Source organism: Manis pentadactyla, chromosome 3, assembly GCF_030020395.1.
Source record: "Manis pentadactyla isolate mManPen7 chromosome 3, mManPen7.hap1, whole genome shotgun sequence".
NCBI lineage: Eukaryota > Metazoa > Chordata > Mammalia > Pholidota > Manidae > Manis > Manis pentadactyla.
Window position 1 is genome coordinate 114865263 of NC_080021.1, and position 24908 is coordinate 114890170.

Below are 24908 nucleotides of genomic sequence, written 5' to 3' on the forward strand. Positions count from 1 at the left end.
TGGTACTCAGTTTCTACTTTTCTTTAGATTAAAATTACCAGAAAAATTTGTTGAGTAATTAATTTACCAAAATATTTGATTTCTTATATTTTCAAGATACTAATGGAGTGGATTTTCTTTTTAAAACATGGTGGTGTGTTTTGTATGAAGAGTCTTAAAATAACTCTTAGACATTTAGACTTTGAATAACTTAATGGCAGAATTGAAAATGGAAATTTAATTTTACTGATATAAATTCATGAAACTTTGTGAAGTTAATACACCAAATTTTATCATAAAATTGATTTAGGAAGTTAAGTTTAAAGTTTCAATTCTTTCTCTCTTTTTTTGGGGGGGGTGATGTTTTACAGGCACTTAAGTATTCATCGAAGAGTCACCCCAGTAGTGGCGATCACAGACATGAAAAAATGCGAGACGCCGCAGATCCTTCACCACCAAATAAAATGTTGCGGAGATCTGATAGTCCTGAAAACAAATATAGTGACAGCACAGGTCACAGTAAGGCCAAAAATGTGCATATTCACAGAGTTAGAGAGAGGGATGGTGGTGAGTAGCTTTTTGTTGAAACTTTTACATGTATTTAACAAAAGCTCTATATAAAATGATAGGTGGCAGAAGTATTTCCAGCTTGTGGACTTTACCATATGGTTATGTCATCGCAATATTTTATTTCTATCAATTTATTTGATTTCCTAAACAGGTTACTATAGAAATAATGTGCTGACCTGAGCATCTTAAAATGGACCCCGGTATAATGGATACTAAGAGAATACACTTATGAGTGTAGTTTACCAAATGTGTTAATAAAGAGAGAAATGCAGGACATTTTTCCAAGGAAGGAACTTTCACCTTTCCAAGTAAACATTTCAATTTTTTTGGCTTAGTTTATTTTGAGGTCCTTGATGGTGCCTAAATTTATTTTTTAAGGAATTTAAATGTGTTTTTTAATGATAAATTATGAATTTAAAAACCTAGTAAGTTTTTGAGACAGTTCACAGGTTTTAAAAAAAAGTGATTCAGGATACCCTTTTGGGTTTTTGTAGTAAACATTTAAAGTACCATTTTCCATGTTCTCCAGGATCATCTTAATGTAATTTCTAAACTCCATTCAAATACTCAACTTTTTAAAAGGTAGCTTCATGTGTTTTGTTCATTGTTGTTAACCTACAGTTATTACCTTGCTTAAAGATCTTGTAGGAGGTTGAGAAAAACTCAGTTAAATAGTAACTATTTTCAGACTTAACTTGGCCAAAGTTTACCAAAATAGTAAAATTTCATGTTTGAAGCATGCATTGAGGAACAAACAAGTTTCACTGAGGTCATTAAGATATCCATATTTTTTCCCACTGTAAGATTTTGTATTACTCAATAGTTAACATGTTTGAAGTAAATACATAATAGTAGTAAGCTTCTAAGGAAATAGTTTGAGTACCCTGTGGTTTTCTGCCTCAGATTGTCAGGTAGCTAGCTTCTCAGTTCTTCGCTCACTTAAAAAAAAATTTCCTGCATCTTTTGGTCCTCTCTTGGTTCCTAGGGTAGCAGTCAATTTTAATAAGTGTGGTCAGATTTTGAGACACTGGCTTCCTCTGTATGTAATTATTAGGTTGAGGAAATTAATAGTGGTCAGAAGATTGCATTGGGTTGGAATAATTTGGATGTTTATTTAATGGGAGGAAAATAAAGAGTTCTTGGTTGAATATACATACAGCTTTGTGCTGTTTCTGCAGATAAATTATTTTTGTAAGAGCAGGTAGGTTTGGCTATTAAAGTGTTAAGAGTCGTTAGGCAAATTTTCTTAAACTATTGCAATTTTCAATTGTGGGTAAATTTTCTATAGTATTAATGTATAGTCTGGGATGATATTATCAACCACTATTCTGTAGTGGATTTCATTTCAAATGTTAGCTTTTGAAAAGCAGCCACTGTCTGCACTGTATTGTGCTTTCTTGTGACAATTTTGGTGATGGTGACAAAATAGGATGTGGTACCTCATCTCCTTATGCATAAGTATGTCAGGTTCTTTTTTAGAGAATATGATCTGGTTAATCTATCATCTATCCCCAGATCCAGGAAGAAGTCAGTTTAGGTGCTCTAGGAATCTTCTGTAAATGCTTTCATACACAGAATCATGCCTGATAAATTCTTTTACGGGTGAGATAATCCCAAGAATGTTGTTGCTTATTCATTCAACAAACATTGCACTGTATGCAAGTTTTGTGATATTCCTTGGAAGTAAAGATGTGGTCTTGGCTTTGAAGCTATTAAAGACCCTCACTCTTGAAAGCTGGTGGTGGTTTAGCTGCTTGCTTTTTCTGTACTTTTTTTTTCATTTTGATTGTTAATTTTGCTTCCTGTGTGAACTCCAGATAACTCTTCTCGTTGGCTTTTAGTTTCTTTTTTATTTGTATTTGCTTGCTGATTTTTCCTTAGCTCCGTTTGTAAGAGACTTAATTTTTTGATCTAGTTGTTTGCTGAGTTAGGCCCCACTTTCTCATTTGCTTTTTAGCCGTGTGTGTTTCTCCCTTTGGAGCCTTTTAACTAATACTGTAACTCCATTCTTGTCTGTACCATCTCTGAGATAACTGGCAGCCGTATTCCCTTAAATTAGTAAGAATAATAATGAATACTGTAATGTAGGAGATGTTCATTCTGGAGTTCAGAGTGCATCTTTGATGTTACTTCTGCCTTTTAAAGATGTTAAGTGGTGATTTTTCCCTCATTTAATACTTACATGTTTAGTCATTATGCTTAGACTCCAGATTTTCTTTTATTGCTAAGATATGTTTAAAAGTAAGCTTTTTCAGTTCATATGAATAATTTTATTATTGGCATTTATAGTCCTTTAGATTTTTGTCTTTCAATAAATTTGAATTCAAATACATACAGGTAAAAGATTCATATATGTAGAGTCAGAATCATTATCCAAAGTCAAATGCAAGTGAGTTACGTTATCTGTATGCTCAGCATGTATAAGTAACAGTATAAGAACAGGTTACTGTATTTATTGAACTAATTTCAGATTTGTTGCTTTTCCATTTGGATTTTTAAAAAATCTGACTTTAGTGAATATCTAATAACTCAAGACTTAAAGTGCTATGATTTGTAACTTGCATTTTACATAGCAAGTTAAATATGTGGAACTCATAAGATGTGTTTGTCTTTCTCAGGATTAGGCTATACTGGCATTTATCCACATCACAACATACTTTTTTCTAGTAATAACAAGACTTTTTAATGGCGCCTTAGATTTCCTTGAAAAGTGCTGGTTCAGAAATAATATGTAACAGGACTTTAGATAAACTATAAAAAGTAAGAAAGCAAGGATTAAGAAGGATTATCAGTCCTAGAAATCTTCAGGAGAGGCATTATAATATAGTATGTACAGTTAAGAGAGATTTTCTCCTCTAGGGTTTATTAAAGAGAATGTAGATTACTGTAAATTAAGGGACATTGTGTTACAGTATAATTTAAAAGATTCTTTAACTAGGTGAAGTAAGTTATTTCTTATATATTCTGTGATCTGTCTGCAAAACATGCATTCTTTTGTTTAAAATAACCAAAAGCAAGGATCTTAAGGTACAATCATTAGATCTGTGTAGCTTAGGCATGTTTTTTAAAGGTGCAGCTGACGTGCAAACCTCAGAAACATGGACATTCAAAACAGGTTGAATTTGTACTTATATAGAATTTTAAAACTCTTTCCATTTGGTTAAATACATTTTTTTCTTGGGGACTGGTTCGAAATGATTCTTTTACCAAGTAAAATTTACCAACTTCAAATTTCAGGATGATGATAGTATAAATAAGTTCAGTAATGAGGATGTTTTTACAGATACTCTGTAAAGCTGTTATACAGAATTCCAGCCTCTTGGGGGTTGTCCCATTCTTCTCATCATACGTCTCTGAATTAACTGTAAGAAACTTAATAGATGTATTTGGAATACTTGTTAGGAACATGTTTTTGGGGTGGTAGCTTTGTTCAGTTAATTAACTGAAAAATAGTCTTTATGGGTACTTTAATAAATTTGTGTAGCTTTTTAGTTAGCATTTAGATATATGAGTACAAAGGAAAATTGCCTTTAGTGGTTTGGTAACCACTGTTTTTAGATTTCAAAGTTTTTATCTTGTCATTTAGCCATATCTGGAGAAATTTGGAAATGTATTTTCATCTAATTTTCAAACATGTTACTGTACTACCTGAAGGAATTGTTCAGTAGGGACCATTTGGGGATAATTGGTATTTTTATAGTTTTTAAAATATAATTTAGTAATGTTTCAATCTTCGCATGTTTTATAGTAGACTGATACTTTTATAATATATGGCCTTCTGATTATTCAGATAACTACATTTTGAATTAAATGAAATACGCTTTGCATTTGTAAAGTTGGAAAGTACTTTGAAAATGAAGTTTCATTTGATCCTCATGTTGACATTGGAGGGTGGATAGAACAGGTAGAATCCTTGTTTAATAGTTTTACAAATGAGAACTTTATTTGTATAAAATTGAACGAATAGTGGCAGAGTGAAGTCTAGAAAGGCTGGTAAATTGTATACACTGTCAGAGATGAAACATTTAGGCATAAAAGCTTATTTGTTGTGTGTTTATTATACATAAAGATGATTTTGCTTGTATCCTCAATGCTTTTACCAAACTACCCCAGTGGTTACATCTTACCTAATGATAGTACAATATCAAAGCCAGGGCATTGACTTTGCTACAGTGTATGTGTGTAGTAGTTCTAGACCCAGTTACTACATGTCATTGTTTTACTTGTCAAACTTAAGTTTTAATGTGAAAGCTTGTCAAAATTTTCAGTATGAAGAAGCCATTTTTCTCAAGCTCTTAACATTCAGACACTTGTTTCCAAAGCAACTTGAAAATTTCACAAAGAATCTAAAATTGACTAATACTTGGATTTCAGTACCATTGACTAATGCTAAGTATTTTTCTGTAGTGAAAATAGGAGCTATATATAACCTATTTTATTGGTCCATGCTTTATAGTAACAGAGTAAACTAGGCAAATATGTTTGCATTGGATTTCCTTAGGTCAATTAAAAAACCACAGCAAACAGGTATTCACTTCAAGAGAATAAGGTTGGCTGATAGTCTTAAAATTTCAACTCCCTAGTATTTTTTTTCCTTAGGTTCAGAAAATATATACTCTAAACTTTTGTGCATGTATATGAACACATATGTCATTTGTCTCACTGTCATCACATTTTAACATTCTGGTTATTTTTAAAGAGATAGTTATTATGTGTTTATGATGTAATAGTATTTCTGTTTCACAACCAAAAATATTTCAAAGTGGTTCACTGATCTTTTAAGTCAGTCTTAAATTGAACTGTTTTTAAGTTGTGCAAGATGTAAGTTGTTGGTGTTACATACTTAGGATTTGGGTCCATAATTTAAAGAAAATTTATGTATCTTATCTCTCTGTTAAGCATCTGTTTTAATGGATATAATTTTACATTTTTTGATGCTGGAAAGAGTGATGATAGCATTGAGCTGTGGCATCTAGGGATTCTGTAGCTTGGGAGTCATCTGTATCTGTATTGGGCTTCTGGGACTCTAAGTACTGGAGATACTACTTGTCAGTCATTTCAAAAAATTATTTAAGGCTTGAGCTATATCTATGAAGGATCTCCTTTCTTATGATTTATGTTGTACTTCATAATTTTTAAAGCTTTTAAAAATGTTAACCCTTTGCAAATTGCTGATCAGGATTATTTCTGTTTTGCTGATGAAAGCATAATCCAATTAAAGTATTTAGCCTACTGTTGTTGAAACTAGAAAGCAAGTCTCTGCTGTACGCACAACCTTACCTCTACCTTCAAATTATACTCCAAGTATAACTTGTCAATACTTAAAATACAACTGTTGTAGTCCTGGCTACCATGCCTCTTACCTGGACTCTACAAGAGCCTCCTGAATGGTGTCCCTGCATCTTTTTTGCTTCACCCAGTTACTTGACCCCCACAGTCCACAATAGTCAGAATGGTCCAGTTAAAATAAATGCTCATTAGCTTCCATCTCTCTCATGCTCAAAACCCTCCAGTAAGTATAACTTATCAAGGCCTAGAAAAGACCTTGTGTAATTCTGGTGTCTGGGTATTTAACTTCTTCACCTCCCACTCTTCCTCTTGTTTGTGCTGCTCTGTCCAGAGTGGTCCTATAGGAAGAATGCTGTTTCTGTTTCTAAGATGCTGTACATTATGCTTCTTCCTGGGATGTACATCTTTTTGTATTCCTGGTGAACTCTCATTTCAGTAACGTGTCTTCTTAAATGTCACACTCATAGAGGCCTTCCTTATCCTTTTCGCTCACTCTGAAACAACCATCCCCATCACTGTCTTTTCCTTCTTTGTCCTTAAGTGACGATGTTATTTATTTACAGTCATTCTGTTACAATGTGACACACGTCTTCCTAAAAGTCACCATGCTATGCAAAATTGCACCACAGGATTTATGTGGAAGTTATGGTTAGGGGCACAATATTAAAAAGCATTGTCATTGACACACAGAAGAGTAGGAACCTAACAAAAGTTATAGTGTAATATGAAATGATTAAAGAATATGTTAATATAATAAACATGGTGCTTTACCTTGACAAAGTCCTTAAGTTAGCTTGTGTAAGTGAACATCTGTTGGAAGGGTTGCAGCTTGTGAATTACTGTGAAGTGATGGAAGGATGCTTATCTGAAATAACCCTTTGAAAGTTGTAACACCACTTGTGGATGGATATGATTCATAATTCATACAGTGAACTGAAGTAGCTGGCAGATGTTTGAGGTATGTGCATCTGTGTGCTTTGTAAATTCCTTATGTAGCTTGGCTCACTTGGCTGCAGCTTGTATTTCTCACAGGTGAAATCAGCTCATAAGCAAGTGGAAAATTTATGTTAAGCTCAAATACTTTCTTGATATATCAACAGTGCTTAAACAAATTTGCATTTTAAAAACAAATGCTAATAACAAAGCTGATTGTATTTTAGTTTATTTTTTCTTGTTCTGGGGAATATAAGCTCCACCAGGACAGGGAGTGAGTTTATTTTGCTAATGATTTTACCCCCTTGAATCCCTGTTGCTTAGAACAGTGCCTGAGCCCTGTAGCATTTCAATAAATGAAGAGATAAAAGAATATTGGGATTATTGTGATTTAGAGGAAATAAAACTGCAGTTTTCTGGAACAGGTTTTCTCGAACTTGAATGTGTATACGAATCACCTGGGGATCTTGCAAAAATGTATATTCTAGTTCATCAGTGCTATTCTGGGGCCCAAAGGTCTGCCTTTTTAAACAAGATACCAGATGGTGCCCGTGATGCTGGTTGCATGTGAGTAACGAGGTTCTAGAGCAGCACAGAATGTCCAGTGGAAATACACTGTGAGCCACAAATGCAAAATCATAGGTATGTAGTTTTCTAGTAACCATATTGATGTAACAGTGGAATTAATGTTAGTATATTACAATAATACGTCTAAAATACCATTTCAACATGGACTGGATATTTTTAAAACTTAGTAAGGTTTACAATCTTGTGTGTGTGTGTGTAGTCTTTGAAGTCCAGTATTTCACACTTAAAGCACATTTTGGTTTGGATTAACCACATTTCATGTGCCTAATGCCATATGTGGTAAGTGGCTGCTGAATTGGATAGTACTGGAGAATATGATCATCATGTTAGTCTGAAAAGCTTTACATATATTCCTTTCTCTAAATAAATTTGTACATGCCTGATTTCTGAAATACTGTATTTGTGCAGGGTTGGAGTTAATCAGTTCTTGAAGTATATAGTGCTTCTTGAACTAAAATTTTTCTTTGATAGTACATATTTATTATAGAAACATTAGGAAATGCAGAGAGGGGAAAAATAAAATTGCTTTAAATCCTATGATTTTGAATTCATTAGTAGTTTTCATAGTACACATTCCTATGCCAGAATATACCAGAAGGACTTTTATTATGTTGGGCTTTTTTTTTTTTTAACTTATTTAATGTTTGTGTGTGGATTCCACAGAACAGTTGGTGTTGATACAATTTAAGGGGCCTGAGTAGGAGTACTTTTTAGTGCTTGGATAATGTTAATACTTATCCCTTATTCTTAACTAATGGGTGAAGTCTTCTTTCAGTTACATTTGTAGTTAAATCAAGGCTCTGATAACTTGGAACTAGGTGGTGATAAACCCAATACTTGAGTTTTCTGTTCACTCCCTAAGGATTGTTGTACAGTGAATTAAATTCTGTATCTAAAATGCTTCTAGAGCTTTTGGACTGTGCTTGGGCTGTGAACACAGGAAATTACTAGGTTTACTCCTCTAATTAAGAGTTAGTGTCAGGTCAGCAGCCCTAGTGTCAGGTCTCAAGCTACTGCTTCCTCCTTAATGTGTTTTCTTGAGTTTTAAAGGATTTTGCTCTTTCACCTTCTTTCCTGATTCACAGATAGTACAATTTGTATGCAGTTAACGCATTCAATAACTAATTTACTATCTTGTGGCAAGGACATCTAATGCCCTAGAGTAGAACTAATGCCAGCTGAGAAATTTCTAATCAGTGTTACCAACTGGACAGGCCAGTAAGGTAAATTTGGGTAGTATCTGGAGCTACCATAATTGCTTTAGATAAAGCTATCTTTGGTGCTACATACCCATCCTGTGCCTTCAGGCTGTCGTAAGGCAGTTCAGTGCTAAATTTCATTTAATTTTTGTCTGGAAAATAGCTTTCATCAGGTTGGTATACTCGGCTGACTTGGGTGTTAGCAAACAGTTCTTTGTAAATTTACCCTTGGGAATAATTGCATTTTAGAAGAAAACTAGGGTGTGTGTGGTTGACCTATTTAGATAGTGCTAATCTTTTCGTTTAATCTTTCATTACTTCTGAATTGTGTGACTGTGTGCCAGAAGAGTATGACATATGTTAGCATCTTCTGAAAGGTTCTGACCTAGACTATACTCCTAGAACGAGGCCTTTCTGGTAGCTGAAAAGCAATACTAGTAAATTATTTTGGAATATTTTGGTTAGGTGAGGAGAGGATTATGATAAAGTATTTCTACAATTGACCTGTGAAGAATAATTTTGCAGACTCTTGCAACTTCATAAAAATGTGTGCTTGGTGATTGTGAAGACATTCATTGTAATGGAAAAAACTAGGGAAGTTGGAACACAGTATCACAGGCTGTTAGAAGTAGTTTTCTTTATTGCCTACAGCCTTTTTCTGGTGATTTGGTCTGGTTTCTATACCTGCTGCTATCCCTGCTGCCTATTGGCTTCTTATCAGGGTTTTAGAACCATTTGTTGTATCTAATATATGTGCATAGATACATTAAGTCTCATTATGGGACATTTAAATATAAACAATATTAGGGGTCTAAGTAACAAGGCTGTTAATTAAACTAGATTAACCTTATTTTTCTGTTTTTGTGTAATTACAATAGTTTATAACTGCTAAATGTAAGTGTTATTTTGGAAGAGTAGAACAAAGTACTTCGTTTTGGGCCATTTTTATTTATTTTTACTTTGACAAGGAGTGGGTGAGTTCCTGATTCTTACAGTTTAGAGATACTCTTGATTCCTGGGAAGAACAGATTTCAAAACATAGCACTCATTTTAGTATTTCATTGTTAAAGTATTATTTTTACTGTAGACATGGGGAAAATTTATTTTGCTCTTGAATTTAATATATTAATTGTCATTTTCATTGTGCAATAGTGCAGGAAAGATGGTCAGTCTAGAGCAGACCTGCTGGGCGCTATTACTCCTGTTTAATTTGGTTTTGTCAACACCATATTCCTATCACAGATACGGGATTATACATTATTCACTGCTGTTTCCCCACCCTTACGTTCTGGTCCATTGGCATATTACACATTTAGGCTTTGAAATTGCCTTTTTTGTATGCTGATTTGGGGCATGTGAGCTAACTATGCTTACATAAAGCCGTATGTATTAGCACTGCTAATTGTACTGTAGATTTGAGGTGATTTAGACTTGAATTAAGATGGTGGAAGTGAGGTTTAAAGAGAATTGCAGTTGATTGGAGTTATTTTGAGAGAAAAATTCTGGTGTCTAAATGGTTAGAAGTGCTGAAGAAGACCTCAGTCTTGAACCTGATATACTGGAAGAATCCAAGAAAAAGGGAAATGGGGTCTAGATAGATTTTGGATGTGCTGTGTTTTTCATTGGGTAGTCTCTTTCTTGCTGTTATAACCTAGTTCGGAATTTTGCTAGGTGGGAACCATACCAAAATGTCACTAATTTGGAAACTTCTGGGTTAAGTTAAAAAAACATCTTAACATTTTCTTTTTTTAAACAGATTTACTTAATTTTATTAATGAGATCAGTAGGAAGGGTATCCAAAGGGAAAACAAACGTTTATAACAACGAACGAGTGTTCAAGGTGGTCACTATATGTAGTTCCTGCTAAGTGCATTTTATTTCCTGTTACAGTTAGAAGGGCAACATTCATGAAAGGTAGAACGTGCATTTCTGTTGCAGCCCCTCATCATAGCTTTATTGGGTTAAAATTTTGCAATTATTTGTAGGTAAAAAAAAATCACTAGTTTCCTGTGGTACAACTTAAGTTATAGATTTAAAGCACATTTAGCACAATATGCTTCTTTGTTAGGCCAAGTCTCCTTATTTTTCTTTTTTTATTACAATTTTTTGAAAATTTTATTAATTTTTTATTAAGGTATTGACATATACTCTTAAGAAGGTTTCACATGAAAAACTATGTGGTTACTACATTCACCCATATTATCAAGTTCCCATCACACCCCATTGTAGTCACTGTCCATTAGTGTATTAAGATGCCAGAGTCACTATTTGCCTTCTCTGTGCTACACTGCCGTCCCCCTGAGCCCCCCCCCACCATGTGTGCCAATCTTAATACCCCTCAATCCCTTTCTTCCTCCCTCCCCACCTACTCTTCCCCCACCCCTCCCCTTTGGTAACCCCTAGTCCCTTCTTAACATCTGTAAGTCTGCTGCTGTTTTGTTCCTTCAGTTTTGCTTTGTTGTTATACTCCACAAATGAGGGAAATGATTTGTACTTGTCCTTCTCCGCCTGGCTTATTTCACTGAGCATATCCTCCAGCTCCATCCATGTTGTTGCAAATGGTAGGATTTGTTTCTTTCTTATGGCTGAATAGTATTCTACTGTGTATATGTACCACATCTTTATTCATTCATCTAGTGATGGACACTTAGGTTGCTTCCATATCTTGGCTATCGTAAGTAGTGCTGTGATAAAATAGGGGTGTATATGTCTTTGAAACTGGGCTCCTGCATTCTTAGGGTAAATTCCTAAGAGTGCAATTCCCAGGTCAAATGATATTTCTATTTTTAGTTTTTTGAGGAACCTCCATACTGCTTTCCACAATGGTTGAACTAGTTTACATTCCCACCAGCAGTGTAGGAGGGTTCCCCTTTCTCCACATCCTCGCCAGCATTTGTTGTTCCTTGTCTTTTCTGTGTTGGCCATCCTAACTGGTGTGAGGTGATACCTCATTGTGGTTTTAATTTCCATTTCCCTGATAATTAGCCATGTGGAGCATCTTTTCATGTGCCTGTTAGCTATCTGAATTTCTTTAGAGAAGTGTCTGTTCATATCATCCACACATTTTTTAATAGGGTTATTTGCTTTTTGGGTGTTGTATATATTTTGGATGTTAACCCCTTGTCAGGTATGTCATGTATAAATATATTGTCCCATACTGTAGGATGCCTTTTTGTTCTGCTGATGGTGTCCTTTGTTGTACAGAAGCTTTTTTGCATTATGTAGTCTAGTTTGTTCATTTTTTATTTTGTTTCCCTTGCCCGAGAAGATGCGTTCAGGAAAAAGTTGCTCATGTTTATATTCAAGAGAGTTTTGCCTATGTTTTCTTCTAAGAGTTTTATGGTTTCATGACTTACATTCAGGTCTTCGATCCATTTTGAGTTTACATTTGTGTATGGGTTTAGACAATGATCCAGTTTCATTCTCTTAAATACTGCTATCCAGTTTTGCCAACACCAGTTGTTGAAGAGGCTGTCATGTCCCCATTGTATATCCATGGCTCCTCTGTTGTATATTAATTGACCATATGCTTGGGTTTATATCTGGGCTCTCTGCTCTAAGTATTTTTAGTAAGTGATTCATTGCATTGTGATTTTTATTCCTAAGGTGGCTAAAATATTAACTGAAGATCGTTTCAGAAAAAAAAAGAATGCAGCTATAACATGGCATGCTTTAGCTCTTGAACACATGCATTTTGGAGTAAAACTATGACTTTTAAAAGTAAACTCATTGAAGGAATATAAACTGCTTCAGTCCAACATTGGTTCAGTTGAGGACCTTCATGGTTGAATGCACATCATGTTGAAATACAGAAGCCACAGTAAATGGTCATTCTTAATTTCTCTTCAGTCCCATTTTATTTTTGATCTGCTGCATTATTAGCTAACTTTCTACCTTATTTACCATTATTTTCATTGAATTGTTCATTGTTTTTAATAGTCAAACCCATCTTCATTGATTAAAGAATTAGCTTAAGATATCACAGTGAGTATTTTCTAGGCACAGATGGTTTCTGAAAGATGAGTAATAACTTTAGGGAATTGAGACGGCTTTAAGGTGAATGCTTTGAAGGTTGCTATCTACTTTTTTACATATGAGAATTCTGGTGTTTATTTTTTTTTAAATCATCTCCATTTTTTCTCTTAGTATTCTTAAGGATATGTGTGGTTTTCAAAAAGCTGTCGTCTGGCTTAGAAAAGCACTAATTCTTTTTTTAAAATTTATTTTATTTTACTTTTATTAAGGTATCATTGATATACACTCTTATGAAGGTTTCACAAGAAAAACAATGTTGTTATTCATTCATCCTTATTATCATGTCCCCCCATACCCCATTGCACTCACTGTCTATCAATGTAGTAAGATACGACAGAGTCCCTTTTTGTCTTTTTTGAGTTACAGTTTTCCCCGTGACCCCACATACACCATGTACACCAATCATGATAACCCCACAATCCCCTTTTCCCTCACCCCCCACCCTTCCCCCTTTGGTAACCACTAGTTCCTTCTTGGAGTCTTGTGAGTCTGCTGCTATTTTGTTCCTTCACTTTTGCTTCATTCTTATACTCCACAAATGAGGGAAATAGTTTGGTTTTGTTTTTCTCTGCCTGGCTTCTTTCACTAATAATACTACGCTCTAGCTCCATCCATGTTGTTACAAATGGTAGGATTTGTTTCTTATGGCTGAATAGTATTCCATTGTGTATATGTACCACCTCTTTATCCATTCATCTAGTGATGGACACTTAGGTTGTTTCTGTATCTTGGCTATTGTAAATAGTGCTGCTATAAACATAGGGGTGCATATGTCTTTTTGAATCTGATAAGTTGTTTTCTTCGGGTAAATTCCCAGGAGTGGAATTCCCACACTAATTCATTTTTGTAGATATGTTTCATATTATGTTTTTTTCTCTGTGTAGGCTCAAAATTGATCAAATCCAGGTGAAAGTCAGGCTGGTGGGTCAGAATGGTGGTGCAGTTCCAGTTTGTTAGCCCTGTCACCACTTTGTGAAGTATTATCTGTTACCTCCTTGTGATGCTTTCAGTATCATTAAGATTAGTATCAATGGAGAAAGATAGGGGAGCATTTGGAGAACTTGATTGTTTTGTGCAGTGTTATTTCAGAAGACCCTTACTGGTTAGCCTTTGGGTTTTTAATATACACGTCAAAGCATCTTGTTACGGAATTACTTACCAATTAAAAATTTAAATGTTAAAAAGAAGTCATAGAACCAGAATTCTGAATATTGACTGGATTTTGATTGTAAGAAAGTTCCTCTTTGGATTTGGATGTTTGTATCTTTTAGGATGGTATGCTGCTAGAGACTGATTGTTGTTGATTTATTAACAAGAATAAAGGTGAGAAAATGTAAAGTGGCAGGAGTAGCAGTCTTGAGATCTGGGTCTTGTTTTTGTTTTGCTGGTTATTACTAGGTTTTTTGACTGTGAGAAAATTATAATTTCTTTGGTACTGCCTTTTTTTCCTTACTCTTTTTTCAGCAAGGTTGAGTTGATAACCTCCAAAGTCCTTTCCAAATAAATGGCTTGAGAACGTACACAGGAGAACCTTCTGATTTTTGTGCTTTCATTTATGCTTTCAAATATTTGCTCTGTTTCCTGCCACATTATGGTAACTAAAACACTCTCCTTGCTAGAAGTGTAGTTTAGTATATATGGCTTCTTTTGTTTGTAGGGAGACCTTTGAGGTATTTTCCACCAGTGTTCATTTAGTATTTTCATTGCTATATGGAGATGGGTAGAACAGCATGATAGTTTTCTATTAAGTTTAAGTTGAGAAATAGAGAATTTTCAAGAGTATTATAAACAGAAGTCTAAAGTACATCATTGCATATATTGTGAAACTCAGATATTTATATAAAAAGTGGTTGAGTTTATGCCTTGTCAAATACACTTCCAATTTATTAAAGTCTTAAGTTGCCCAGCAAATACAGTATTCATTTTTTGCTTTAAGTCAGGATATATTTATTTTGACTTGCAAAATACTAAGTATTAAACATTTTAATATTGGCCAAATTCCAGGTTCTCGTGGATTTACTTTAAAAAAAGAAAGACATTCATTTCATATTCTAGTAATTCTTGGATATTCTCTGTATTTTAAATGTACAGTTTTTTCCTACGTTTTTCTTAATGAATGAGATACAGTATTATAAAACAAAGGCATTATACAATTATATAGTGCCATGTAAGACTGAGGGAAGAGTTGTTACTGGTTTTACGTTTAAAGTATATAATATGAAGTGTATTTGATGTATAATTTGTATAAGTATAAAATGTTAATGCCTGAGTTTAACTATTTTTGGTGAAAATTGATTTTTCAAAACACAAATACTGGACATGGGTAATGTGTACATTTCTTTAGCTGTGGAATGGAGTGAACCTGAAATTTGTGTGAAACATGGATGCCTTTACTGATTGTATGAGTTTAGTCTTTCTTTCCATCTTGGTTTATTTTATTTTGCTTAGCTCTTGACCTTTTTAAATGCCATTATCCCCCTTTTTCCCCAACAGACACTTAGTCTCTTAAATCTTGCCTCTGAAAAAGCTTTTGAATCTGTTTGTAGCTTAGATGATGATACTCTTTTGCCTGAATCAAAGCAGTGGCATATTGCCACTTCCTTGCCCCCAGTTCATTCTCTGAACCATAGCCAGAATCACCTCTTAAGAAAAGTGTACTTGTTCATTCTTTATGTAAAAATCTTTGTGTCTTCCCATTGCCCTTAAGATGAAATATAAATGTTTGAGTGAATAGCTTGCTACATGTGTTTTAGCCCTCCTATATGCTTCAGTTCTCTGAAGATAGTAAGAATTCTTTCACACATGGGTGCTTAACACATGCTGTTTCCTTCTTGAATACAATCCTGCCCAAGCCCCTTTTGACCAGTTAATTAATTCCTTACTATTTTTAGGCTTCAGTTTAGAAATTACTTCTAGCCTCCCAATCCCTTGTGAAGGTTGGCATATCTGTTATTATCATATGTAATACTTTATTTATGGTGATTGTTACATAGTGTCCAGAATAGAGCTTCTCTTTTTTCCCCTCTCAGACTTGCTTTTCCTATAGTCTTCCTTAAATTGTTAAATAGAAACTACAGCCTCACAGTTGCCTAGGCCAGTAATTTTGTGCCTCCTAACTAATCTTTCTGCTTTCCTGTCTTCCAGCTAGTCAATTCCTTCTCAACTCAGCAATCATATCAAGTTATTCTTGCTCATAGCCCTCTCAGATGTCCTTAGACTGGCTCACAGGCATTTGATTTGTTACTCTCTTTACTGTTAACCTCTCTGACCTTATGTCTCTGGATTCTGTTTACTTGCTGAGCTTTAGCCATACCGACCTTCCTGTAGTTCCTTGAACATTTCAGATGTCTTTGCTCTTCATTCTAAATGGATGGATATCTTATATCTTCTACATTTAGGTAGTTTGAAAATTACACATAAAATGCAATTAAGAATAATTACTAGAGAGTAATAACATACTGAATGAATTGAAGTGGAATGATCAAAAGGGTTACAGTGACATCTGTGGTACTGTGGTTGTTACCCAGAGCAGCAATAGACAAGTGCTTGGTTTCTCATGAATCTTTTCTCCTATTAGAAGACTAAATATCTAATATTACAGACTAAATCTACTACAGTTATTTAAGGTGTATAGAAGTTTGAGTTGTGTATGTGCTTCTTTTGAACAAAAAGTGAGCATATACTATAAAAATATACTGCCAGTAATCTCAAGTCTGTTGATTTTTCAGTGTTCTTCAGAACATATTTTAGTATATTTCAGAGAAATCTATATGCATTATATTTTAGAGAAACATTTTGTCTTTTTTATTTCATGGTCAAAAACATGTACCATTGTTTCTTAAAGTGTGATTCATGGACCACTTGTCCCAGAATTACTTGGGAATTTAAAAATACCACTCAGACCCATGCAAGACCAACTGAATCATACCCTCTGAGTCATGAGACCTGGATGTCTACATACTTCACAAGCTTCCAAAAGTCATGTTGGCATACATAGAAGTTTGACAACCACTGTTTTGTGTTATATGAATGATAGAATTATAATGGAGTAGAGGAACTAAGAATCCCATGGCATGTTAGTGGCAGAAGGTTACTGGGATAGACTTTAATTTAAAATGTAAACAAGTTTTAATTTAAGTATATTTAAAACTTAAAAAAATAGAAACACTTTGCTAAGAGAACATGGACCTTTAAGTCTACAGAATGTCCTTCATTTTTTTTTTTTTTTTGAAACAAGTGTGACATTTTGCAACTGAATAGGATTCAGTTGCAGTTATCGTTACTCTTATTCTTAATTCTAATTCTTAGTGACATTTTATCACTTGGGAATTACACTAGAGAACCTTGCAAACACCCTTTGATTCAAACCACAGAAATATACATACAGTATTGTAAAGATTTTCACAAATTCCTGCTTTCTAGGGAAATGTCTGCTCTATTTTAGTGCTTTGGTTGCATTAAAAAGTTTCAGGTATTTGTTACAGTAATTGTGTACTGTTTTATATTAGCACTCAGTTTTTTAGCCTGGATGTGAATGGGTTGTTCTGAGTTGAGGAAGGCCTTTTCCTGTCTCCTAGCAATAGTTTTGTTAAATGAAAACTTTGTCACTTTCATCCATTTAATGTATAACAATTTTAAGATGGAGATAGTCCTAAACATTTGGGACTGGTAAATGCATACTGTGGTTACACTTCTGAAAAGGCTGCTTAAATCAAGATTATTTAACTTGAAATAGTCTTTTTCTAATAAAAACTGGTGGTCATACCCTGAGGTGTTTAGAAATTAACTTGAGTACCTGTGTAATTGGCTAATAAATTGTTAAAACACAAAATTTAATGCATTTTCAATGCCAGTAAAAGTTTCATATTGAGGCAATATGACAACAGCATTGTAAAACTGTATTACATAATATTATTATTACTTATATAAAGGATGAGATTTAGCAAGCTTTGTGAAATTATTTTTGCTGTTGCCACTTTACATTGTTTTTCCACTGTTGTGTACAGCAATCTACTTATTTATAAATATAAATTATAAAAAGTTTTATGTAAATGAACCAACCTGTGTAAGTTAAGTAAAATGATTGTTTCAGAATCAATAAAATATGGTGCACTCTAGTTCAAGGAATCCCAAGGTGGGAGTGTCCTGGGGAATAAAGATACTCTGTAAAGAACAGAACGTAACTTTTATACAGTGAGGCTTTTTAGTAGTTTTAATTGGCAGGTACCTAGATGTCAAAGATTGATTATAAGTGAAAGGTTTAGAAGATACAGGGAAATCGTAGAATGAAGAATGGATACTACTGCTTTTGGAACACACCATCCTAGATGAATTTGTTGATAAAACAAATGGAATGTGTGAGGTAAGAAAACATTAGGAGGGGGTGTCATATGGAAACCTAAGATACTGAACACAAATACATTGTGCGCCTACTGTTTGCCAGGTACTCTGAATACTGCAGACAGCAAGACAGTTACTCTTTCAAAAAACTGAATTCTTTTTGGAGGGATAGTTAATAAACAAACAATATATAAGAGAAAAGAGCTGCCTCATGGAAGAGGCAGTACTCAAATTCTTAATTCTAAAGAATTAAGCTAAAAGAGGAAATATGATAGTCTTGGGAAGTAGAGGTTGCTGTATAGAAATAAGGAGGGCAGACATATAAACATGGGCTGAAGGCAGTATGTTCCAGGCAAAGAAAAGGAAATGTCAAGGCCTTCTGAAGAGAGCATGTTTGGTGTGTTGAGTGAGGCAGCCACTAGTTGTTGGAGTGGGGAAATGATAGAAGATGAACTCAGAGGTAGCAAGGGCCAGATTAAGCAGGACCTTGTAGGCTTTGGAAAGGATTTAGGTTTTACTTTGAATAAGATGCAAAGCCATTGAAGATACTGAATGACTTAATCTATGTGAATAACAGATCATTTAAGACACTATTTGCTTTCGTCTCAAAGAGAGACAGTGGCTTGGATTAGGATGATAAAATAGAAGTGATGTGATTTTGGATGTATTTTGAAAGAATCAGCACATGAACTGGAAATTAAGAATGACTCCAAGATTTAGCCTAAAGTGAAATTGTCATTTAGATGAAGAAGACTGTAGAACAGTTGGTTTTTGGTGTGGGAAGAATTGGGGATTTTGTGTTTTTGGATTGTTTTACATCTGAGGATCTCCTTAGGCACCAAATGCAGATGTGGAGTAGGCAGATGACTATAAGTCTGGAGTTTAAGGAAGAGATTGGGTTGGAGTCATCAGCATGTAGAATGAATTTAAACCAGGATACTAGATTTCACCGAGATTATAGATAATAAGCAAAGACCATGGGTCTGAACTTTCTGTAAATGGCTAGAAGGTAAATCTTTCAGTCTCTGCAGCTACAGGGACTCTTGGAAACACCCAGTTCTACAGGGTAGTGCAAATACAGCCACAGACATTATGTAAAGGAATGGGTATGGTCAGATTTGATCAACTGGAAGTTTGCCCACCTCTGCTACATTTAGAAAAGAAAGATAGCTGGTGATTGATCCTGTGGTACTATGGTATTGAGAAATCGGACTTGAGGAGGGACCAAGAAAGGAGGTTGAAAAGGAACAGCCAGTGGACTGGAAGAGAAATTAGAATATTTCCTGGAAGCCAAATGAAGGATGAAGAAAGTGTTTACAGAATGTTTGTTATCAGTTGTGTCTAGATCTGCTAGTAGGGTGGATAATGTGAAAACTGAGAATTGGCAGTCTAGGAAGCATTGACCTTGATTAGAGCAGTTCCAATGGGCTTGGGTGATGAAGGTTTGATTGGAGTAGATTTAAGAGGGTCGGAGGTGAAGAGGTGAAGTCAGTGATTAACAAACTCTTTATAGAGTTTTGATCTAAAAGGGAATAAAGAAAAGAACTATGGCTGGAGTAGAATGTGGGTGAAAGGAGAGTGTTGTTTTATCTTTCCTTTTTTAAAAGGGAGCCAGTGAAGCATAACAATATGCTGATGGAACTGATCCACTAGAGGAAAAGATTGCAGATGGCCATTGCTAGAGCAGTGTTGAGGTTTAGTGTACAAATTAAAGGATTGGCCTTAAACTGGAACATTAACAGTTCATTGATAATGGTAAGGCAGGCATATTACTGTTAACAGTGTATATCCTGATTATTATTTGTCATTTAATTATAGCTGGAGAAATCACTATAGCACCATTTTTAAAGTTAAATATGGGAAGGTTTATTTGAAACTAGTTGCTGAATGGGTCTCCTTATACTTTCAAAATGCAGTTTCTGGTGCTGTTGGTGTACCACAAAGTACTTTGCAGGTCACTGATGGGAGTGAGGGAAGAAAAGCCAATTCTGGTTTTATCTGTTTTGTGTATCTGTTCTGAGTAACATTTCATTTGGGAAAGAGTTTCTTTTTTAAAGGTTGAAAACCACTTTTCAACGTGTTTTAGTTTGTGTTGTTAATATGAGATGATTGATGTCACAGTTAAAAGGACAGTAATGCTAGGTGATCTGTTGTAGCTCTCTGGAGCTGTGTATTCCCAACTCAATTTAAGAAATACAACATTACAAGTAAAGAAAAACCCCTGTGTAACACCTTTCTCAATCACATAATCCTCTAGACATCCCAGCCCACACCCATCTGTTTCCCAGAATGTCCTGAATTTGGTGTTTGTCATTCCCTTGGATTTAACTGTTTTGTTTTTTGATTTTGTTTTATCTAAAATGCACGTCTATAGACTATTTTTGACAGAAATTTAACCAGAAATGAAAAGCTCACTTTTCCATAGTGTTTTTGAAAAAAGATAGTTTAAAACAATTTACATTAGCGTGTGGGGATATGTGTGTTTTAGTGGAATTTAACCCAAGGATTACATAGCCTTCAAGTGTTTCCAATAGGTGGGATGGTTGGGTGAAATATTATGGCTTCCTCTTCTAAACCATTAATTGTGGACAGAGGGGGTGAGGAGGTTGGGGTTAGAGTGTAGGGTGACAGCCTGGAACTTAAACGGTATGCTGCAGATACTTGAGATAAGTATACTTACATTTAGGAAATGTAAGTATTTTTACCTCTTCCTGGCCTTAATTGAGAATCTGATTCAAATAGAGTGATCTGACCATTTACAGCATGCTTTTTGGTCTGCTATATTCACATAGTAGATGCTCAGTATGATGTACTGAGCAAATGTTATGATTAATAGTTTTTTCTGAATTTGAATATACTTAAAGGATGTTAGAGGGGTTACAAAAAACAAAATTGATAATAGCTACTTATTTTATTCTATCCCTTATTTGAAGGGATTAAGCTAATTAATATTGTCCATCCTGTACCTAATGTAAGGGGTACAATAATGGCATTGTGTTGTACAATGAAAATAACAATTAGTGTTAGGGCAAGGACTCAAACCCAAGTCTCTGTACCCTAGGACTCATTGTTTAAAATTCTCTTTTTTTGAACTGTAAAACAGGTATTTTTACTACCCTCTCAAAGATTTGCTTGAGGATTGGATGGAATAATGTGCCTGAAATCTGTAATAATCCCTACAGTGTACAAGGCAGTCAAAAAATCTTATTTTTTGTTTTACGATACTATCTGAGGAAAAAATATACTTGGATTTAAGCACAAATAATAATAAAATATTTCAGCAGCATTCTTTTCAAGTAATCTCTTCCTATATACTTGGGATGTTTAGTAATACCTAGAATTTCTGTCCATCCTTAATTTTGGCTTATAGCCGAACTTAGTGATTGTGTTCTAGGAGGCAGAACAAGTGAGATTTCAGAGTTAAAACAGAAAAAAGGAGGACGTTTAAGTATGGCACTGCTTCTTTTCTTGAAAATATTTCTTAAAATTTAACTCTCAAAATGTCTTATTTTATAAGACTAATCAAGTTTGGGAATTCTACAGTGAGTCTTAACAAAAATGAAGTATTTAAATCTTTTTGATTACTTTCAACTTTTTTAGATTTATGGCAATATTATAGCAACACAAGACACTTTATTTTCAAGGATAATTACAGTAAAAATTATTTGAATAGAGACTTTCAGAAATGGCATCAAATCTAGAGTATAAGAAAAATCAAGGATTAAGAACATTAGGAAAGGATAGTGGGGAGTTCATTGACAGGATTGGCTGACATTGGTGTTGTCTCTAGAAGGCAAATTACTTTATTTGGAGAAAGTTTTGATACTAAAGTCATGGTGATGGAAAGAGAAAACATGGAGGTTAGATGAGTGATTGAACATGCATTAGTGGGGATGGTGAAGAGCAGTGTTGAAAGAGCACCTCCTGCAAAAAAGACTTTGTGATGAGGGGCAATGGGGGAACAAAACCACACCACCTCTGTTAGCAGACAGGAGAATGGGAGGGCAGTTACTCTTGGGTTTAAAATCCCCAGCTGTTTGGTTTTTAGCTGATGTACTTATTTTTTTTTTTTTAACTTTCATTTTGAGATAATAGATTTTCTTGCAACTTAAAAAAAAATTACAGAGAGATCCAGTAATTATAGAGGTGAAAAATTTCCCCTTCCTCCCTTCTAGGTTCTTTGGCTGGTCTAATACTTAAGTTGATATTAAGAAGAGAAAAATTTAATTTTTTCCTACAGGAACCCTGAAGACATGAGAGTCAAGGAAGGGCAGGTCAGGCAATGGAGATTTATGAGCCACCCTGAGCTAGAAATGGGATAGTGGCCTGGGGCTTCAAGCGGAGGAGGTTAATGCACAAGGTGAACCAGTATTTGGTAATTAGAAGTTTGCCCTGCTTTGCAGATGGATCTTTCAGCTAAAAAAGGTATCTAGTAATAGCTCTCTCTGAGCTAGGCCTCCTATCTAAATACTTTTAGGTAGTTACAAGGGAGGTATAAGTTTGTCTGAGTCTGCTTGGGTCTTGATGACCTTCATCTTAAAATAATCTGCACACCAAAGTGGCATATTTTGGAGTGGCATATTCTGCTCCCTTTCACAGTTCACTGGCCCTATTCCAGTTTCACCAGTTTTACATGTACTTTTGTGTGTATGTATTTCCATGCAGTTTTATCACGAGTAGGTTAACGTGACTACTGCCGTATTCAACATACGACAATTGATCACAAGTTCATGGCCCCTGTTTTTATAGCCATAGCCACCTCTCTTCTTCCACCCTTACGTAATCCTAGGAATCACTAATCCACTCTCAATTTCTATAATTTTGTCATTTCAAGAAAGTATGTACATGGAATCACGTATGTAACCTTTTGAGATTGACTTTTTTCACTCAATATAGTTCTCTTGAGAATTAAGGGAATGTGTATCAATAATGCATTTCTGTTGTGTTGCTGAGTAGTATTCTAGAGGACTAAAATGACATTCTTCAGTTTGTTTAACCTGTTCAATGCTGAAGGATGTTTGGGTGTTCGCTTTTGGGCTGTTACCAGTATAGTTGTACGTTTATGTGCAGATTTTTGCATGAAATAACTTCTGCATTTCTCTTTACAAATGCCTAAAAGTACATAAAATTGTTGGATCATATGGTAGGTGAGTTGCTTTAACTTTTTTTTTTTTTTGAGAGGGCATCTCTCATATTTATTGATCAAATGGTTGTTAACAACAATAAAATTCTGTATAGGGGACTCAGTGCTCAATGCACAATCATTAATCCACCCCACGCCTAATTCTCGTCAGTCTCTAATTTTCTGAAGCATAACGAACAAGTTCTTACATGGTGAACAAATTCTTACATAGTGAATAAGTTCTTACATGGTGAATAGTACAAGGGCAGTCATCACAGAAACTTTCGGTTTGATGACGCATTATGAACTATAAACAATCAGGTCAAATATGAATGTTTGATTTTTATACTTGATTTATATGTGAATCCCACATTTCTCCCTTATATATTGTTATTATTATTATTATTATTATTTTTTAATGCTGAAGTGGTAGGTAGATATAAGATAAAGGTAGAAAACATAGTTTAGTGTTGTAAGAGCACATGTAGATGATCAGGTGTGTGCCTGTAGACTAAGTGTTAATCCAAGCTAGACAAGGGCAATAAAACATGCACGGATGCAGAAGATTTCTCTCAAAACAGGGTTTTTTTAACTTTTTAATGATGATTACAAGCAGGAAAATCTCCACTTACTGTCATAATCATCAAACTAATTATTATAAATTATTGTTACCAAAATTTAATCTTCACATATCATTTTATTTAATCACATGTTTCTTTAACACATTACACAAATATCTGAATTTTTTTTAAGGGAAGGCATTTAATTACAGGCTGTTAATTTTAGTGTTTTAATATTTGTACCTTATGTGACGTGATAGTAAATGTACCAGATTTTCTTTTCATTTTGCTCTGAAAATAATATAAGCAACTCTCCTGGATAACCTGTACTTTAGTATTTGGTCAGTATATTCAGTGGGACAAATATATGATCCAGTATATATATATACATTAAAAAATTTTTATTTTGGTATCATTAATATACAATTACATGAGCAACATTATGGTTACTAGACTACCCTCATTATCAAGTCCCTACCACATACCCCATTACAGTCACTGTCCATCAGCGTAGTAAGATGCTATAGAATCACTACTTGTCTTTGTGTTACACTGCCTTCCCCATACCCCACTCCCCCACCCCCATTATGTGTGCTAATCATAATGCCCCTTATTCCCCTTCTCTCTCCCTTCCCACCCATCCTCCCCAGTCCCTTTCCCTTTGGTAATTGCTAGTCCGTTCTTGGGTTCTGTGAGTCTGCTGGTACTGTTTTGTTCCTTCAGTTTTTTCTTTGTTGTTACACTCCACAGATGAGTGAAATCATTTTGATACTTGTCTTTCTCTGGCTGGCTTATTTCACTGAACGTAATACCCTCTAGCTCCATCCATGTTGTTGCAAATTATTATCTAGTATATTTAAGGTAATTTAGTACCCAGATCCTGAGGTATTACGTATTTTCACAGAAGTACATTTTGCTGTTACTCTGTTTTTAAGACATTTAAAAATTATTGTGTTCAAAAAGCAGGGATACTGAATCCAACATTTATAGCATAGTGCCAAACCTATACTGCTAATGTCAAAAACTTAAAATAGAATAACGTAAAGTAAACAGTAAAATTACTGGTTGCTATTTAGTCTTCCTTTTATTTAGGAGACATGAAGAGACTTTGAGATTACAGGCTGTAGCAGCTAGGGCTATAGTTCATAAACCTGGCCTGTCAGAATCATCTGAAAGTTCAAACAAACCTGAAAATCCTCAGATTATTAAGTGTTGGAATGGGACTGGGAATCTAAACTCTTTAGAAGCATCTCAGTTTCTTTTGATACATAATTAAGTTTGGGCAGCTAAGCT

General features: G+C 34.6%; 1 protein-coding gene across 8 annotated transcripts in view; it reads left to right on the forward strand.

The window, feature by feature from the left end:
- The window catches only part of WAC (WW domain containing adaptor with coiled-coil), a 96465-nt gene that overhangs the window by 2639 nt on the left and 68918 nt on the right, over positions 1–24908 (forward strand). For 7 of the 8 annotated variants that reach the window (XR_008996396.1, XM_036912268.2, XM_036912266.2 and 4 more), the window contains exon 3: positions 351–546. Coding sequence is in view for 7 of the 8 variants with exons in the window: in XM_036912266.2 (XP_036768161.1) it covers positions 351–546 (196 nt within the window). In the remaining variant the exon portion in view is untranslated. Of the gene's footprint in view, positions 1–350; positions 547–22173; positions 22359–24908 lie in introns of those variants that run through there. The other variant, XM_057498338.1, reaches the window with a different exon arrangement.